At 42.9% G+C, this 14,643-nt stretch overlaps 4 protein-coding genes across 8 annotated transcripts; 3 read left to right on the forward strand and 1 right to left on the reverse strand.

Annotated features, from left to right (window-relative positions):
* Positions 1-285: 285 nt before the first annotated feature.
* Positions 286-4,249, forward strand: shmt1 (serine hydroxymethyltransferase 1 (soluble)). 2 transcript variants are annotated; one of them, XM_057014659.1, is made up of 12 exons: positions 286-424; positions 1,209-1,336; positions 1,425-1,570; positions 1,644-1,759; positions 1,881-2,041; positions 2,258-2,339; positions 2,420-2,632; positions 2,728-2,841; positions 2,931-3,053; positions 3,210-3,326; positions 3,543-3,653; positions 3,764-4,249. In XM_057014659.1, the coding sequence occupies exons 2-12, from the start codon at positions 1,244-1,246 to the stop codon at positions 3,934-3,936; spliced, it is 1,449 nt and encodes a 482-aa protein (XP_056870639.1). In that variant the 5' UTR covers positions 286-424; positions 1,209-1,243; the 3' UTR covers positions 3,937-4,249. The 2 variants fall into 2 exon arrangements, with proteins under 2 accessions (XP_056870639.1, XP_056870638.1); XM_057014658.1 differs by having other exon boundaries at positions 292-424; positions 1,185-1,336.
* A 141-nt stretch (positions 4,250-4,390) lies between these two features.
* On the forward strand, positions 4,391-7,304 carry cpsf4 (cleavage and polyadenylation specific factor 4). 2 transcript variants are annotated; one of them, XM_057014662.1, is made up of 8 exons: positions 4,391-4,821; positions 4,992-5,042; positions 5,323-5,475; positions 5,560-5,655; positions 5,742-5,835; positions 5,938-6,010; positions 6,152-6,262; positions 6,606-7,304. In XM_057014662.1, exons 1-8 carry the CDS (start codon positions 4,719-4,721, stop codon positions 6,672-6,674), a joined length of 750 nt encoding a protein of 249 aa, XP_056870642.1. In that variant the 5' UTR covers positions 4,391-4,718; the 3' UTR covers positions 6,675-7,304. The 2 variants fall into 2 exon arrangements, with proteins under 2 accessions (XP_056870642.1, XP_056870641.1); XM_057014661.1 differs by having other exon boundaries at positions 4,394-4,821; positions 6,110-6,262.
* Positions 7,305-7,387: 83 nt separating this feature from the next.
* Positions 7,388-8,901, reverse strand: atp5mf (ATP synthase membrane subunit f). Its single transcript, XM_057014663.1, has 4 exons — positions 8,757-8,901; positions 7,902-8,009; positions 7,625-7,741; positions 7,388-7,532 (listed from the first exon to the last, which is right to left on the reverse strand). The coding sequence occupies exons 1-4, from the start codon at positions 8,770-8,772 to the stop codon at positions 7,504-7,506; spliced, it is 270 nt and encodes an 89-aa protein (XP_056870643.1). The 5' UTR covers positions 8,773-8,901; the 3' UTR covers positions 7,388-7,503.
* Positions 8,902-10,102: 1,201 nt separating this feature from the next.
* LOC130515047 (eukaryotic translation initiation factor 4 gamma 1-like) lies at positions 10,103-14,496 on the forward strand. 3 transcript variants are annotated; one of them, XM_057015029.1, is made up of 10 exons: positions 10,103-11,321; positions 11,856-12,143; positions 12,228-12,359; positions 12,544-12,753; positions 12,836-12,937; positions 13,015-13,375; positions 13,462-13,583; positions 13,680-13,764; positions 13,973-14,110; positions 14,242-14,496. In XM_057015029.1, exons 2-10 carry the CDS (start codon positions 11,865-11,867, stop codon positions 14,388-14,390), a joined length of 1,578 nt encoding a protein of 525 aa, XP_056871009.1. In that variant the 5' UTR covers positions 10,103-11,321; positions 11,856-11,864; the 3' UTR covers positions 14,391-14,496. The 3 variants fall into 3 exon arrangements, with proteins under 3 accessions (XP_056871009.1, XP_056871010.1, XP_056871008.1); XM_057015030.1 differs by having other exon boundaries at positions 10,103-11,130; XM_057015028.1 differs by having other exon boundaries at positions 10,103-12,143.
* The last annotated feature ends 147 nt before the right edge of the window (positions 14,497-14,643 follow it).

The following is a 14,643-nucleotide window of genomic DNA, read 5'->3' on the forward strand; positions in this document are numbered from 1 at the left end:
GGAGGGCAGGTCAATTAGCTTTATTGTGGCCAATATCCACATTTACCCATTGCATGTGGTGATAAATAACTACAAACCAATACACAGCTTTTAGAAATTAGTCATCATCATTGAAAGCTCAATATGAAAAGATAAATTCTTAAAGACAAACTAGTAAAGGATCTTTTTGAGCTAACTTCGAGGCCAGTCGATGGTTGCAATTACGGGTCAGTTCCAGCGTTGTTCCAGTAGGCGGCGCTACTACCACAAAAGGCTGTTTGTGAACCGCGAAAGAAAACTAGACGAAGAAGAGTGTGTGCGCGTGAGCGGATTGGTGGAAAGTTTGGCGGACTTTATCCTCGCTGCAACACCTCTAAAGCTCCGCAGTTTGAGCCCACTTCGGTCTGCAAGTTCCTCTGACAGGAGCTCCCCTCATCTGCTACTGGTGAGATTTCCACGGGTTAAATCGGTTAAATCCTACGTGGCGCGTATAAACATATTTATGGATATTTCATGTTACACCCTAACTATATACAGGATAGTTATGCTAGCGATTTCCAGGGCCCTAAGGGAAATTTATTCCTTGCACGTTTTATATAAAAACCCCAAAAGGTCTACAATTCTGTTGCACCATTTTGGTCGTCTCCGGTTCCGTTTTAAAAGGCTGTTTTTGCAGCTCATCTTGAATTTGTATCGTATATCTCCACCCTTTCACTTTACTTTGCCCTGGTGTTCTGGCCCAGACGGCCAGATCAGCTCACGCTATTAAGGAAAGTCATGCGTTCAGCTTCTGACAGCTGCCAAAATACTGACCTGCAGCCACAATACTGACCTGCAGCCACAATACTGACCTGCAGCCACAATACTGACCTGCAGCCACAATACTGACCTGCAGCCTGTGTAGAGGAAACCTGGTCAATATGTGCTGCCTTGCAGTAACCTTTGCTGTGTCCACGCATCTTATCAGCCGGGAGATTAACTTTAAACTGATCAGACTTCATCAGGTCATTGGCTCAATATTGCGTAAAACCTCAGGGGGAACTTTCAGGATTAGGATCTCTGGCAGATCTGTTTTTTTATAATAGCAAATTTTATCACAGTACATATAAGCCTCATATAAGATAGACACAATTGTTTTATTGCAGATCTTTATTGTAAGACTTTGTCTCCTGATCTGTTTGCATCGTTTATTATTTCTGTCACAGCTCCAAAAATCATCTTCTCTTTAGATTTTCTGCCTCGTGCAACCAGATAATCGCTGACCATGTCCTTGACAAATGGAAACATTGTGAGCAAAGAAACATGGGAATCTCACAACAAGATGATGTTGGAGCCCCTGGCCACCAACGACTCTGAGGTTTGTGTTGATTTATTGTCACGCCACGTTCTGGAGGTGCCGAGTCATCAGTATTTGATTCTCTAATAACACCAGCTTTGTGTTTTAGGTTTTTGACATCATAAAAAAAGAGAAGCACAGACAGACGTACGGTCTGGAGCTCATCGCATCCGAGAACTTTGCGAGCAGAGCTGTTTTGGAGGCTCTGGGTTCCTGTATGAACAACAAGTACTCTGAGGGATACCCTGGTCAGAGGTAAAGAGTGTTCCCTTATTGGTTATCTTTGTAATACAGTTTGATGTACCAATAATTTAACTCCCAAATCCAGGTACTATGGAGGTACGGAATATGTTGATGATCTGGAGAGACTCTGTCAGAAAAGGGCACTGGAGGCGTTTGGTCTGGACCCAGAGAAGTGGGGTGTCAACGTGCAGCCATACTCTGGTATCAAGGAACAATTTCTCACATATACTCTGTGGTCTTGTTAATTTTGTCTCTCATTTCTCCAACTGGTTTGTTTACCTCTTTTTTATATGGTTGTTTATTGTTTTTCTGTCACAACAAGGTTCACCTGCTAACTTTGCCGTCTATACGGCCGTCGTGGAGCCCCATGGAAGGATCATGGGACTGGACCTTCCAGACGGAGGTCACCTGACACACGGCTTCATGACCGAAAAGAAAAAGATTTCAGCGACATCCATATTTTTTGAATCCATGCCTTACAAGGTACTGAAAAGGAGTTTTATCATTACGTTTCATATGGATAACGTCATGATGGCATATTCGCTGACTTTATCATATGTGTGAGTTTTGAAAGACATTGTAAGCACTATAAACATATTCTGCTGCATTCAACCTAAAGAGAAAATAGATCACGGGCAATTTTGGATGGTAGTTGTTGAAAAAACTGGTGTATTTTAAATGCCTCCCGTCTATTTTTAGGTGAACCCAGAAACCGGCTACATAGACTATGACAGACTACAGGAAAACGCTCGCCTTTTCCACCCAAAGCTCATCATTGCAGGTACACAGGACCGATGTGCTTTGTATTCAAAGGACAAAACCAGCCTGGCAAATTTAGTTATTTAATTTTCCGCCCCCCAGGAACAAGTTGCTATTCTCGCAACCTCGACTATGCTCGCATGAGGCAGATCGCTAATGAGAACGGCGCATATCTGATGTCAGACATGGCACACATCAGCGGTCTGGTAGCTGCTGGAGCTGTGCCGTCACCCTTTGAGCACAGCGACATCGTGTCCACAACAACACACAAGACGCTCCGCGGCTGCCGCTCAGGCATCATTTTCTACAGGAAAGGTACCAGTGTAAAACCGTATCCTCCTTTCAAACCAACCACGGTATACTCGTCTTTTATCCACAACCGGTGGTTTTTCCCCTGGTTTCTCCTGCAGGTGTGCGGGGTGTGGATGCTAAAGGAAAGGAGATCATGTATAATTTGGAGTCTCTGATCAATCAGGCTGTGTTTCCTGGGCTGCAGGGAGGGCCTCACAACCACGCCATTGCAGGTACACTGCGACCCTTTTTGCTTAAAATGATTCCATTTATCATTCACCTCTACCTGTTTATTCATGGGGATCTTGTGTTTCAATGTCAGGTGTTGCTGTAGCACTCAAGCAGGCCATGTCACCAGAGTTCAAGGCCTACCAGATGCAGGTTCTTGCCAACTGCAAAGCTCTTTCCAGTGCCCTAATTGACCACGGCTACAAGATTGTCACTGGTGAGTCTCACTGGTGTGCCCCCCCCCCACCTAAAAGAGATTTGACTTCTGTTCTGAATTGTCCAGTGTTCATAGACATTCACAGACAGTCACTACATGAAGTGCACCTTCCCAAACCTTTTTTGTCTTCTAAAACATTCATCTGGTTTTCTTTAGGTGGTTCTGACAACCATCTGATCCTGCTGGACCTGCGCAGCAAAGGAACCGATGGAGGGCGAGCGGAGAAGGTTCTGGAAGCTTGTGCCATTGCCTGTAACAAGAACACCTGCCCTGGTAGAGTATCCAGGCTGCTATCTTTGTTCTCACCGTGTCACATTGTGTTTACCCCCTCGCATTTTGGATCTGCACAGCAGCTCCTGAATGGGAGTAAAAGTAAAAGCCGCCCTGCTCAGGTTGCCCTGACGCCTCTTTGGCTGCGCATTATTAAAGTAGATCATAGAATTTTCCCCGTTTAAATATCGTTAAATGATTCCGTGCGTGTTTCTGTAGGAGATAAAAGTGCGTTGCGTCCTAGCGGCCTGAGGTTTGGATCACCGGCTCTGACCTCCCGGGGTATGGTGCAGGATGACTTCAAGAAGGTTGCTGAGTTTATTCACAGAGGTAATCCACTAAAACACTGTAATATATGTGCCCTGACCTGCTGTGGCTGATATGTCTGCATGGTCGTTAAAGTTCAAGAGTCTTCCTCATTGTTTGACCTTTGTTTATAGGTATTGTGCTGACCCTGGAGGTTCAGGGAAGCCTTGATCCCAAGGCTCCTCTGAGAGACTTCCTTCAAGCACTGAAACGGGAAGAGAAGTTCCAGCAGCGGGTAGCAGAAATCAGGACAGAGGTGGAAGCATTTGCAAGTCAATTCCCAATGCCAGGTTTAGATGAATTGTAAAAGGCCCCACATAAAGGCTTTGGAGCAGGTGGCTGATTAAATGAGCATTTACAATGACATCAGTGTTGTTGAACTTGGAACTTGGAACAGTTGTGTAAAATGATTCTTCAAAAAAATTTGCTGGGTTTGATTTTCTACCAGGATATGCTTATAAACGAGTTACTGTCCAATCCAAAGGTTCTCTTTTTAATTTTGAGTCTGCACTATCACTAATGTCTGGCTGTAATATGCTCTACATGAAAAGTACAATAAATACAGCATAATATACATATAACTGCACTTGTTACATTTGATTAAAATCACTGAAATTACACTCAAGGCTGTTTTGTATGGCATTTCTTTTTAATGTAACAGTTTTCGCTTTTTGGCTACAGGATCAAAATAACAATTAGCAGCTGTTTTAAGTTTGTAATGGGTCGATTTTCCCGAACGCTCGGCAGTCGTTTAGTCGTGTCTAGTTACGTCACACCGGAAGTCGGTTCTGCGCGCTTCCACAGAACAACTGAACAAGAAATCCTTCGTGTTAATCTAAAGTGTTCAGCTGCTCGGCGCATATGACTTCTCTCTAACATTTAACCACAAACCTACTTAAGTGGAACATATCGTGGCTTCTCATTAGGAGGCTCACTGATTTTTCAGTCTTTATCGGATAGCTTCTCTAGCCATATTAGCCACTTGCGCTGGCTGATAAAGGATTTAGATGCTAGCTTGCTAGCTGAAAGTCAAAGTAGTAGATTTAGACTGCTTTTTCTTGTATGAGAACACGGTGAACTCCCGCCAACATGCAGGACATACTAGCTAACGTGGATCACATCAAGTTTGACTTGGAAATAGCTGTGCAACAACAGCTTGGAGCACAGCCTCTGCCTTTCCCCGGCATGGACAGTAAGTGTCTGAATCGCTAGCTGACACATACCGGTGGTACCGCACTTTGCGCTTAAATTGTTCTAACATTTAACGGGCATTTTAAACTGTTTATTGAATAGCAGTGACATTTTGGGTGGTTACTGATCCTACGATTGATAAACTAAGGAGTTGATAATGTTTCTTTGCAGAATCTGGATCGGCTGTGTGCGAGTTCTTCATGAGAGCAGCGTGTATGAAAGGTAACAACACAACAGGTTTTATTTAGCCTCATTCGCTACAAAATGCACATTAACACAAAGACTGAATACAATTTGTGGCTGACTGACAAATTATTTACTTGGTACACGATGGTAGCCATATTTTTTGTTTTACAAATATCTACAGCAGCCAAGTCCCGGTATAAGCTCCACGTTTACATTGGAGTACAGATCTAACACCAATGACAAAACTAATTCAGAAAAACGCTGTAAATTGGGAAACCTGCAAAAATCTGTCTTGTTTTTTCTGTTCCATTTACAGGTGCCATGTGTCCCTTTCGCCACATTAGTGGCGAGAAGACGGTGGTGTGTAAGCACTGGCTCCGAGGACTCTGCAAAAAGGGAGACCAGTGCGAGTTTCTCCACGAATATGACATGACCAAGATGCCGGAATGCTACTTCTACTCCAAATTTGGTTCGTGGATTTGGCGTATCCCTTTTAAATCTGACTCTATTTGCCCAGAGAAGATCCTGTTAATGTTTAGTTTCTGTGCTGCAGGCGAGTGCAGCAACAAGGAATGTCCATTCCTGCACATCGATCCAGAGTCCAAAATCAAAGATTGTCCGTGGTATGACCGAGGCTTCTGCAAACATGGTAAATACTCTTCTGTGAGGACACTGGCTGATTTTATCAATGATTGCATACAAGGTGAAATATACTGTTTATTCCCCCTTTTTCAGGTCCTGACTGTAGACACAGACATACAAGAAGGGTGATTTGTGTCAACTATCTGGTAGGCTTCTGTCCAGAAGGGAGATCCTGTAAATTTATGCAGTACGTATTCATTTTAAATGCTTTTATAATGATGCCGTTAATAATTTATGTCGCCTTGCAACGTTAGCTGGAAATCTGTAACGTTGTGCTCTTCTTCTACAGTCCTCGTTTTGAGTTGCCTATGGGAGCTTCTGAACAGCCTCCGCTGCCCCTGCAAAGCCAAAACCAGTCAAAGGTAAGAAGACGCATTCAGGGTCCAAAATTACAGCCTCGTTATGACACTGCAAACAGAAGGAAGCAATGATCAGATTTTATTTTTCTTGGCTAACCGTAGTCTGCATCTGCCATGGGCCGTTCATCGATGTCTCTAATTCAGCTAACCAACTCCAGTCCGGGCATGAACAACACTCAGATGATGCCTACTCAGCAAAATAACATGAGCACCAACAGAGGGCCACGACCTTTGGACCAGGTCACCTGCTTCAAGGTAAACCATCCCTTTATCTGTTTAAAGTGGTTTGATGTTAAAAATATGGTGTGCTCACTTAAAAATAACATCTAGAACATAGATATACCTTTACAGATCTTGAATGATTACTAGTGTCCTGGTGGTCATTTAAAATCCACCTCCTATCATCGGCAGTTGTATCCTGCCAGTTCTCGTGGTTATTTTAGGCTAATTTAGCTGCCCTGAGAAGAAGTTTGCTAAACTATTCTAAATGACCTCACTTCAGGGAGGTTTGATATAATAATTAAAACATTATACTGGATAAAAGGTTCCTCACGCTCCACCATATTTGTAACAGCAATTAAATGTCTTCTGTCCACAGTGTGGAGACCGGGGCCACTATGCCAACAAATGCACTAAAGGCCACCTTGCCTTCCTGAGCGGACAGTGAACCTTGGGTCTGGAGGTCACCAGAGTCGTATCTCAGTCCTGAGTGGAAGACATGAGCCCTGTTTGCTGCACACACTGAAGTTAAACCTAAAGACTTGAAACAACTGTTGTGCTTGTGTGTGTCCAAGTGACTTTTGGGTGTATTTAGAGGGAGTTCAAAAGACAAAGCTGTTTCTACTCTGCCAGCAATGTAAGAAAAGTTAGTAAATACATTTTCTACATTTATACTGTGTACTACACTGAATATTTGTAGTGCAATAGCATCAGGGGTCCATGAGATGGAGTACTGTGTTCTGTTGCCTCTCCTTGCAGGATATCGGTTTGATTTGGTCATGTGACTGCATCAGTGACAGGCCAGAGTAGCCAGCATTTCTAGTGTCTTGCATAAAATAACAGTAAAGCAAATGACTGAGTCCAAATCCACACAATTCTGCTATAATGTTTTTAAAGTCAGTCCATTTCCATGTTGATTGTGGAGTCCCTGTCAGCCGTTTGTGCAGGTCGGTCTGGTAACTGCAGTTAGCTCATCTCTAAAGCAGCATCAGCCCAGCTTTTATTCCTTTACAGTGGACATGTTTCTCCACCTGTACATTTTGTACAAATAAACATTCTCACATGTGAATCTGGAAAAGTTTATATTCATGATTCTTGTCGGTGTGACCGGTGCAATTTTAGGCTACTCCTCACAGCTGGCAACACGGAATAAACCCAAGGCAATGATGGATCTTATTTATTGGTCACATATTCAACAACACAGATGAAAGAAAGAACAGGAGGAACCAAAGCGATTCAGGTTCGACCCCTGAAGGTCTGGTAGCTGCTGAAGGGCCTCAGTGGTATTTCCTCCAGCGATCATGTTCTAGGGAGCAAAATTTAGAGGGGCGTTAAATATTTTCACTCTTGGAAGAGAGTAGGAATTGGATGAATACCAAGTATACAGGTATTTCTTACTGATGTGGTCGTATTCCCACACGTAGCTGAGGACTACGTAACCAGCCAACAGCATAGCTACTCCCCCAATACCACCTTTCTTCACGTTGATGTACTTGTTGTAGTATCTGTCATGGCCTGGAACATAAACAGGATAAACCACATAAATGACATCATTTCTGTGTAAAAGCTTTATTAAAGATGCACGATGGGGGTTTCCTCCACATAGTTAATATTTTAAAAACAACACGGGCCAAATGCTTTCTTTTGTTGGCGTTGTCAGGTCGTGGTTCCTTACCTCTGCGGACGGCTGCAATGAGGCCATTAGGAGTAAAGTCCCGGCCTCCAATCCAGGTTCCCAGTTCACCCAGTTTCACATCCATCAGCCGCTTTTCAGCTATGGCAACTGGTTAAAAACACAATAATTTAAATTGATACAAAATAATCCATACATCTGGCAAAGCATTCTTCGCACTTTAATGTCCACAGGTCATCCGGGAAATAAAAGCAAGCTACATCAACCTTTGAAATTAAAAGAGTCAACTTAGAAAGGTTTGACATATTTAGTAAATATTACCCGTCTCACTCTTAACTAAACCATAAATGTACAAATTTATTTGCAGATCCTGAAACTGTTGGACGATGCTGATATTATTATCAAGTCACATCTCTAGAGTTACGTTCATGTGTCTACGACAGTTTAAATAAAAGTGGGGAATTTAAATTGCAACCATTAAACACAAATTAATGGTCTATGGTTGAAAAAACCCTTATAGTGATTAATATCTACAAAGTAGCCTACTCAGGAGCTAACTAGTTGATGTAGTGGAGCTAACTTAACAGTTGCGTGAGTATACATGACCAAAATAATTACAGAATGCGTTTAAGATCAATTAAACGTTATTAAATGTTGTTCTTAAACAGCTCAAGCTGCGGTTTTAAACAGTAACATTGGCAATGACACTTAAAGTCCTTGACACGAATGCCGGATAGAATGAGGCCTCTGACCAGAAGAAAGGCTTTTGGGAGTCACATTAGCGGCCTGTCTGATGGAAAAGCGCAAACTCTCTGCGAAAATATCAATATACGACAACTGACGAACTCACCAACAATTAAAACAACATTTTTGTATGCAGAGGACACGCTACTCTACCTGGTCTGTCCGCCATCTTGACTGCTGCAGAAGCTCACAGCGAAGCATGATGGGAATTAAAGAGACGAAATGCATTATGGGAGCGTAGTTTTATCAGTTTTCCAGTAGAGGGCAGACGAGCGCATAAAACTGGTGTTGGCGTCATTTATACTGTAAATGTAGAATAAATTAAACAACGTTTAGAGGGAAATAATGAGATATTTAATGACCTCTTATGCCAAGGCTGATGAAAAGTCTTTTGATAATAAACAATTGAATGCCCAGTTACAGTTAAATCTAGAAGAAATTGATTCAGGTGCAGGAAATTGTGTTGTTAAACTATACAGAAAAACGGAACGGAAAAAATGGAGGAATGAAAATGGCCATATACTGATTTTAATAAAGAATTTAAACCACATATTTCAGTATTAATTCATTACTTATGTCCTTATTCTATGTTTCTTTATTCCTTATTTCACTACACGTGGTTACAATTTTCAGCCAACAATACACACACAGATAGGTTGGAAAACAGGCCTCATTGAGATGACCCAAATAGAACACAATTAATCCAGAACAATCCAAGAAAAACAACTAAAGAAAACAAGGGGAAAAAAGCTCAATCATACAGATTCAGTAATATTTTCCCTGTGTGATTCCTCTGGATTTAAAAAACCAAAACCTCTGACTTATTTTTAATTTTGTGCTCAAAAATCAAATACGTCAACAAATTAGTTGTTGAAAATTGCTAATTCTGCATTGTATCAGATTAAAAAAAATCTTTGGATTTTAACAGTTTAGGTTGTGGTTCTTCTGTGCTTTTTGTGTGAGCCCAGTGTTGCCATTTAAAAACGCAGCACAAAGGCTGGAGCCACAGGCTTTACTGGAGTCTCCTGACGCTCATCTCAGGGATCTGAGCACAAAGCCACAGATCGATGTGCGGGTCACGGCAGAAGAACCCGGTACACGCAAGATACCTGAAGATAGATGTCAGAGCTAATTCTGGCAGCCGTAAGTGAGTGCTGGGTGGTGCGTGTTGGCTCGGGACCCCCTCAACACGCACCACCGATCAATAACACCCCCACCCTGTCTCTATCCCCCTCTGTCCTTCCAGCTATGCAGAATCATCACCATCAAAGGTAAATGTTCATCTATATTCAACACACACAGACACACACACACACACAGACACACACACACACACACACACACACACACACAACACACACACACACACACACACACACACACAGATTTTAATGATCTTGTGCTTCTTCCAAGACTGTGTATCATCCTCTTTCCTTTATTGGACTGACTGTCCTTTTATTTTAATGACTTTAGTTAAATGAACTTGAACAGACGCAGAGATGTGCCAACCTGTCCCAACACTGGTTTGTGTGTGTTCTTGTATTGCTAGATGTTTGAGGACAATATATTGACAAACGAATTGATGTGTGAGGACATTTTCCATGGTCCTCACAAAGAAAACCCTGTAAATAGCATCCAGTGCCCCTAATAACTGATCTGTATACGTTTACGAAACTGCCCTCATTGCAATATTAAAACCTGAAATGTGCTTTCTCATGAATCTTCTTGAGTGCTCCCAATTGAACTCATTCCAGTACTGCAATCGGAATCATTTTTGGCAGAAGGTCCAATTTTGTGATTGGCTGAGACAGGATTTTTTTTTATTGGTCATTGGAATCACACGATCATGTCATGTGATTCTGATGTGTAGTCTGTTAAACAGGAAGTAGCTCACAATCTACAGCCTGTAGAAACTAAAACTAAAGCAACGAAGAAGCTGCAAAAAGGACCCAAAAGAAGATGGGACAAAAAAGAAATGATCCCCTTGACGGAAGATGTGATGAAACTTCACAAAGTGCTGAAGTCAACTGATGAAGAGGCAAAAGATCAACTTTTGAATGGGCCTAACCCGAATGCATACAGAACCCTCAGTGAATGTCTTCTCTCAGAGATTATTCGTTTTAACGGAAGGGGGCAGGGTGAGGTAGCAAAGATGCTAGTGGTGACATACAGGAACAGATCAATGCAGGAACTGAATAAAAGATGTGATGCTGTGTCTCTCCAATTCGAACAGGATGATTTTCTTATTTTATGGTCACAGTAGAAATGAATTTGGTTTCATTAATGGAATAAAACGATGAGAGCTAGATCACTTCTAAAGAACAAAGTAGATGGAGGATTGACTGTTAGAACCAAAACGTGAGCACAAAGCCAGAGGGGGGTCTGCTTGGAGAGGCGGAGTCACAGAGCACATCAAAGGTCAAAGGATCAAGGTCTCAACATGAAAGACAGGGTTTTTTTAATTGAATTAAAGGCAAAAGACCTCACATAAAAGACCTAAAGTCTACATTGTTAAATCCCGCTGAAGGTTTGTCAAGCTTACTCAAATAACAAGCGCCTGCTAAAATATTAACAGTTAATGCTAATCGTAACCTGCTAAAATATTAACAGTTAATGCTAATCGGAACCTGCTAATATAATAACAGTTAAAGTAAATCCTAAGATTTTAAAAGGAACAACCAGCAGAATTCCAGTCTGAATATTGACCTTCAACTACAAGTGAGTGAACTCTCCCTTTCTGATAGTTTTAAGATAACTGCTACTGTGCTTTGGGTCATCTTGAAACTATGAATTTTTTTCTTTTCTTTAGCATTTTTACCAAATGTATTCATATTCACATTTCTTCATGACTGCTTTATCCTTTTTGGGGTCATGGGGAGGGCACACATATAGGGTATACCCCTGTTTGAGTTCATCACAGGGCCCTATGTGAGCTATTGTGGGTTTGGTACCTTGCTCAAGGGTACCTCGGCAGTGCTCTGACTAGGCGGTGCTTCTGACACCTTCCCCTAATAGCTTCCTTGCTTTATCGGCACTGGGGCCTGAACTAAGAACCCTCTGCTCCTCAGCCCAGTCCCCAACAGCTACCGTCACCCCCATGTTCTTAAATTAATTCAAAGCCCCAAATAAAAAAACAGGAAACTTTAAGGTGAAATTTTCCCTCATTCGAAACCATGTATTTTTATGTGACAGTATAAATTTACTTGTCATTCTAAATTATAGCAAATGTTGATTTTTTTCTTGTGGTTTCAGACTCCAACTATGAACACCAACGTGGTTCCCTCCATCGGAAGCCCCCAGCGTGGTGGCGAGGGAGATGGACGGAGAGAAGGGATGACTGAGAAGATGATCAGAACTTTTCGGGGCATCCTGAACAAGCTCACCCCTGAGATGTTTGAGAGCCTAATGAAGCAGGTGGATGAGCTCGACATCAACGATGAGGAGACGCTGAACGCGGTCATTGAGCTCATCGTGAACAAGGCTTTGTCTGAGCAGAGCTACAGCTCAACCTACGCTAAGATGTGTCGCCACCTGAAGAGGGTAAACTCTGCATTCTTTGTCTGTACGATTGGTTGGATTTGGACCAGATTATTGTTACTGATGTGCCAAACCTTTCCACATCAGCTGAAGGTCTCGTCCAAGAGCAGCAGTGACTTCATCTCCTTTCACAAACTTCTGCTCACAAGATGCCGGCTGGAGTTCCAGAACAGAGGACTCCTTCCAGAAAAGGAAAATGGTGTGTCTGTTGCTCAAGAGGTGAGTACGGACACGCCTACAGCAGAACCAAATATGCCAGTGCAATTATTGGACTCAAGCTCCGCTTTATAAATGTTTGCTCCACTGGCACGAACGGCAGAATAGTTAGATTTTGAACTCAAACTTAAATGTAACCTTTACAGTGTTTCACCTAAATTAAATACATGCAAATGTGCCCCCAAAGGACCTGGAGCAGACCAGGCACAAGGCCTGCGTGCGTTTGCTGGGGACCGTGAGATTCGTTGGAGAGCTTTTCAAGCTGAAGATGATCTCGAAGGGCAACATACACACCTGTATAGGTAAACTGCTCCAGGACGAGTCCGAGGAGTCTCTGGAGTGTATGTGCAAGCTCCTGACCACAGTGGGGAAAGACTTGGACACCGAGACCGAGATCGTAAGGACACACACACACACACACACACACACACACACTCTACGCACAAACTGAATGAGTGATACTCTCTTCTTCCTTTTAGCCAAAAATCAACAGCTACTGTGGCCTCATCTGCAACCTAATGAAGAAGAAGATGTCGTCAAGAATCAAGTTCATGTTGCAGGATGTTGTGGCCCTGAGAGAGGTGAGACTCTTTGATGGTTAAATCATGAATACAGTCTGCAAGTTGAATTCTCCTCACATCTCATGTGTGGCCTTCAGAACGATTGGGTGCCCCGAAGGAGAGATGAAGGGCCCAAAACCATCCAGCAGCTTCACCAAGAGGCGAAGCAGGCTGAGGAGAGGGAGATGCTCCAGTTGGAGAAAGGGATGACCACCATGCACCGGAGAGGTGGTGGCAGGCCGGCAGATCGCCGCCAATCGTTTAACGTGAAAGAGATTCCTGGGAAGTTCAACCAGGACTCCAGCCGTGACTGTGGAGACAGGAAGCAGCGGTGCCATTTGGGCAGCAGCTCAACTTCTGAGAAGAGAAACACCTGGCAACCAAAGCAGAGAGAACCTGTCGTGTTCCTGAAAGAGCAAAACAGAGGAGCACAGATCCAATCTGTCAGCAAAATTCCAGGTAAATAACTGAAAACCCAAAAGATTGGGTGCATTTCTAAAGCAGACACCTGGATGGGGTTTTTCACTACTTGCTGCTCTTTGCAGTTGAAGACAAGACCCAGGAGGAGGCACGAGCGCAGGACTGGGATGAAGAGGACGTGTACACAGCACTGAAAAGACTCCTGCAGGAGAACTCTGGAAATGATCAAATAGAGGCGTGGATCCAGGTAACTCCCCATGAGAGTGACCTTTAAACTGGATTTGTCTATAGAGATTGTGACTGTAGGCATGAAACTAACAAAGGTTCCTCTCCCCCCTCCCAGAACACCCTCAGCACCAGGCAGAGGTCATCAGACGGGTTTGTGAGGGCCTTGATGAGAGCGGTCTGCCAGTCGGTCATTGTTGACTGTAAGTGTTCTATAATATCATATAGAGGCAGAAAACTCAGCCTGTTTCTGTCCAAAAACATGATTCATTAGTTTTACTCCACATACATAAATGTCTGTTTTACATGACGTTAGCACAATCACAAAACCAGTCTGGGACACTTTATGGTCCATGATTAGATGTGTTCAGGTTCTTTACAGTGGTGTGAAGAGAGTGTTTGTGTTGTCAGGTGGGGTTTATACGCTCAACACTTATGAGCTGCTCGACAGAGCGAGCCTCCTCAAGAGGTTCATCACTGATGACCACAAGCAGCTGGTGGCCCTGAACGCTGTGCAGCAGCTGGTGGTCCACATAGACCAACCTGATGGTGAGTGTCCCATCCATCCACCTCGACGGTCACGGCTTTGTTCATTTTAACTTTGAACTACAAATTCAGAAGCCAGTGGTGTGTTTCTATTGACTTATTCCTGTGATTCTTGCTGGTGTGTGTCCGTGTAGGTCTGCTGCGCATGTTTTTTGATGTGCTGTGGGATGAAGAAGTCATCGAGGACGAGATCTTCTTTAAGTGGAAGTCCTCCGCAGTTTCTGTAGTGTCCCTGCACAACTTCTTCACCTGGCTCCAAGAGGCGAACAGACGGTTGAACTGATGTTGGGGAGCACAAAAAAATCGCTTTTTTAAAAAAAATCTGCATTATTTAATTTTCAGTAATATCATCTGTCTTTGAATAAAATTCAATTTATGTCCAAATACAAGTCCTTGAATATCATTTATGTTTTAGTGAAGTTGGGTAATATAGTCCCGACTGGCACCATTTATCCTGATGTGATCAACTGTTTTTACTCTCCAAAGGAGTTTTGGTTTACTGAGGTTGAATGTTCAAGACAGTTCTAAACATTTAC

This window comes from Takifugu flavidus, chromosome 18 (genome assembly GCF_003711565.1).
Source record: "Takifugu flavidus isolate HTHZ2018 chromosome 18, ASM371156v2, whole genome shotgun sequence".
NCBI classification, from domain to species: Eukaryota; Metazoa; Chordata; class Actinopteri; order Tetraodontiformes; family Tetraodontidae; genus Takifugu; species Takifugu flavidus.

Excerpts from the sequence above, each read along its gene's own strand:
- shmt1 (XM_057014659.1), top strand. The coding sequence starts at position 1,244 with ATGTCCTTGACAAATGGAAACATTGTGAGCAAAGAAACATGGGAATCT. Across the intron at positions 3,054-3,209 it reads CGGCTACAAGATTGTCACTG|GTGGTTCTGACAACCATCTG; the intron begins GTGAGTCTCACT and ends GGTTTTCTTTAG. Across the intron at positions 3,654-3,763 it reads TGCTGAGTTTATTCACAGAG|GTATTGTGCTGACCCTGGAG; the intron begins GTAATCCACTAA and ends CTTTGTTTATAG.
- cpsf4 (XM_057014661.1), top strand. The coding sequence starts at position 4,719 with ATGCAGGACATACTAGCTAACGTGGATCACATCAAGTTTGACTTGGAA. Across the intron at positions 5,656-5,741 it reads CCGAGGCTTCTGCAAACATG|GTCCTGACTGTAGACACAGA; the intron begins GTAAATACTCTT and ends CCCCTTTTTCAG. Across the intron at positions 6,011-6,109 it reads AAAGCCAAAACCAGTCAAAG|TCTGCATCTGCCATGGGCCG; the intron begins GTAAGAAGACGC and ends GGCTAACCGTAG.
- atp5mf (XM_057014663.1), bottom strand. Across the intron at positions 7,742-7,901 it reads CATTGCAGCCGTCCGCAGAG|GCCATGACAGATACTACAAC; the intron begins GTAAGGAACCAC and ends TTTATGTTCCAG. Across the intron at positions 7,533-7,624 it reads GTGGGAATACGACCACATCA|AACATGATCGCTGGAGGAAA; the intron begins GTAAGAAATACC and ends TTTGCTCCCTAG.
- LOC130515047 (XM_057015028.1), top strand. The coding sequence starts at position 11,829 with ATGTTGATTTTTTTCTTGTGGTTTCAGACTCCAACTATGAACACCAAC. Across the intron at positions 12,360-12,543 it reads GTGTGTCTGTTGCTCAAGAG|GACCTGGAGCAGACCAGGCA; the intron begins GTGAGTACGGAC and ends GTGCCCCCAAAG. Across the intron at positions 14,111-14,241 it reads CCACATAGACCAACCTGATG|GTCTGCTGCGCATGTTTTTT; the intron begins GTGAGTGTCCCA and ends GTGTCCGTGTAG.